We start from the raw sequence: 3,215 nt of genomic DNA on the forward strand, positions 1-3,215 counted from the left end.
CTTTTTATCACCTTGTCTCTTACCTCATCTAGGAGTTCCAGGTTTGTTTTAAGTCCCTCAATGTTTGACATCTCGTCAAAGTTGATGACCCTGTGGGAAGGGGACCCGGTTTCGATTGGTATACGGGCTTCGGTACTGTATGCAAGCTTGAAGGGGGTCTCATTCGTTTCCCATCTGGGGGTGGTTCTGTAGGACCACAGGACTTTTGGAAGTTCATCAGGCCAAGTTTTCTTGGACTCCTCTAGCCTTTTTTCCAGGCCCCGAATTATAGTTCTGTTAGTTACTTCGACCTGCCCATTCCCCTGAGGGTGTGTAACCGATGCTCTTTTGTCCTTGATTCCGAGCTCTTTCAGATATGCCTCGAATTCGGACCCGATGAACTGCGAGCCATTGTCGAAGACGCGAACTACATGGATCCCGAACCTCATGACGATCGCATCCATAAACTTGATACAATCTTGTTGATTGATTGTCCTCATGGCCTTGGCTTCTGCCCACTTTGTCATGTAATCAATGGCTACCAGGACGTAGCGGAGGTCACCTTTTGCTCGGGGAAAGGGGCCCATGATGTCTATGCCCCAAATAGCAAACGGGATTGAAGATAATACCGATGCTGGCAGGCTGGGGCTTTGCCTGGGAACATTGCTGAATTTCTGGCACTGGAAGCATTTCTTAACATAAGTGATGGAGTCGGAGTGGACTGTGGGTCAGTAATATCCTTGTCTAATAACTTTGTAAGCTAGAGCTTTGGCCGCCAGGTGGTCTCCGCAGATGCCTTCATGAACTTCTCGGAGACAATAATTGGCCTCATCTGGGACCACACATTTCAGGGTGGGTGCTGAAAAGGTTCTTCTGTATAACTGACCATCTTCCAGGAAGAAATGAGCAGCTTTGTGCTTTAAGTACCTGGCCTTGTTCTGGTCTTTAGGGAGCGTCACATCTCTTAAGTAAGCTATGTAGGGAGTCATCCAATTTTCTGGGCTCCCGATGCACAGGACCTCAGCTCGCTCTGTGCTGGGTACTTTGAGTTCTTTGAAGTATACTAAACTGGAGAGGTCCGAAGTATTCTGCATGAGCTTGGACAGTTCATCTTCTTTGGAGTTCTCTTCTCTGTTGATCTGAAGTATGGTGATGTCGGGAGTGGCTTCCAGGATATTCCGTACCATTTCCTGGTACTGTGCCAATGTTGGATCTTTCGCGATATATTCTCCACTGGTTTGCTTGACCACGATCTGAGAATCACTGTAAACGGTCATATTTGAAATACCAAGAGATTTTGCCAATTTGAGCCCAGAGATGAGTGCCTCATATTCAGCCTGATTATTCGTTACCTTGAAAGCAAAAGTTATTGCCTGTTGAATGGTAAAGCCCTCGGGGCTGATAAGGATGAGGCCCGCTCCGGATCTTTCGGCCGTGGATGATCCATCAACATAGAGCTTCCGGAATTCCGTTTTCGGGTTGGTTCCTTCCGGGACTATCTCTTGGGAGGAGGGTAGATGCCGTTCCGGGAAGGTGCATTCCATGACGAATTCGGCTAAGTCCTGGGCCTTTATCGCCGTGCGTGGCACGAACTTGATGTTAAATTGCCTTAGTTCAATGGCCCAGCTAATCAACCTTCCGGAGGCATCTGGCTTGTGGATGATCTTCCTGAGCTGCTGGTCTGTGACCACTCTGATCTCTCGGGCTTGGAAGTATTGCCTCAGCTTCCTGCTGGAGTGTACGAGGGCCAAGGCGAATTTTTCCAAGTTTGGGTTCCGAGACTCGGTGTCTTTGAGGACTTGGCTGACATAGTAGATGGGGTCCTGCATTCCTCCTTCCTCCCGGACCAGTGCCGAAGAGACGGCCTTGGGGCCAGCGGCGATGTAGAGAGATAGAGGCTCTCCGGGCTTGGCTTTGGAAAGCACCGGGGGGTTCATCAGGTGCCTCTTGATTTCTTCGAAATCTGTGTGACATTCCGGGGTCCAATCCACTAACTTCTTATTCTGGACGCCTTTTAGCAACTCGAAGAATGGGAGACATCTTTCCGCCAGCTTCGGGATGAACCTGCGCAGGGCCGCTAGGCATCCTGCCGACTTCTAGATGCCCTTCTGGGTGTGAGGTATCTTCATTTCTATTATGGCGTTGATTTTCTCTGGGTTTGCTTCTATTCCTCTTTCGCTCACCAAGAATCCCAGGAATTTGCCTGAAGGTACCCCGAATGCACATTTCTCCGGATTCAGCTTCATGTTGTATCTCCTCAGGTTGTTAAAACACTCCTTGAGGTCTTTTATGTGATCTGGGATTGTGAGTGACTTGGAGATCATATCGTCTACATAAGATTCCATGTTCCTCCCCAACTGGCTTTTGAAAATTGTGTTCATCATTTTGTGGTAGGTGGCTCCGGCGTTAATGAGCCCGAAAGGCATCAAGATGAAGGCATAGACTGCTCTATGAGTGATGAAGGCTGTTTTGGCGATGTCTTCGGGATTCATGCGGACCTGGTTATATCCCGAAAAGGCGTCCATGAAGCTGAGCATGGTGTGGCCCGAAGTTGCATCGATTAGCTGATCAATATTTGGGAGGGGATAGGAATCTTTGGGACATGCAGCGTTGAGGCTTGTGTAGTCGACACACATTCTCCACTTTCCATTCAGTTTTTTAACTATCACCACATTGGCGAGCCAGTCGGTATACTTGATTTCGCAGATGATGTCGGCCCTGAGTAGCTTCTCTATTTCTTCGTCTATTGATTGCTGTCGTTCGGGAGTAAAGTTTCTCCTTTTCTGCTTGATCGGCTTTTTCCTCGGGTCTACATCCAGACTGTGCATTGCCACAGACTGATCGATCCCCGACATATCTTCTGGTGCCCATGCGAATACATCCGCATATGCCCTTAACAGCGAGATGAGTTCTTCCTGGAAGGATGTCTCTAGGCCTTTTTCCAATTTTCAACTTCCGGGTGGGGTTCCCCGGGTCCAATTTTATTTCCACCGTCTGGGCAGCAGGTTCTACCTTGATTTTCTCTCTTATTTCCACAAACTTTTGTATCCGGGCATCGGTGTTGGTTACCCTGTATCCCGAATCCTCTATCATGTTGACGTCCAACTTTAGCCTTTTGCTGAAATGTTCACGATGCTTCTTGCGGCTTTGGCCTTTGGGTAAGGCCATTGCCTTCTTTCTGTTTTCTGGATCAGTTTTGGCCATAACCAGCGCCTGTCCGTAACATTTTCCCGAAG

At 48.5% G+C, this 3,215-nt stretch overlaps 1 protein-coding gene across 1 annotated transcript; it reads right to left on the reverse strand.

Annotated features, from left to right (window-relative positions):
• Positions 1-707: 707 nt before the first annotated feature.
• LOC141688902 (uncharacterized) lies at positions 708-1,916 on the reverse strand. The gene has a single exon (XM_074493050.1). It carries the CDS (start codon positions 1,914-1,916, stop codon positions 708-710), a length of 1,209 nt encoding a protein of 402 aa, XP_074349151.1.
• Between the last annotated feature and the right edge of the window lie 1,299 nt (positions 1,917-3,215).

The sequence above is a fragment of the Apium graveolens genome, chromosome 2 (assembly GCF_009905375.1).
Source record: "Apium graveolens cultivar Ventura chromosome 2, ASM990537v1, whole genome shotgun sequence".
In the NCBI taxonomy this organism is placed as follows: Eukaryota; Viridiplantae; Streptophyta; class Magnoliopsida; order Apiales; family Apiaceae; genus Apium; species Apium graveolens.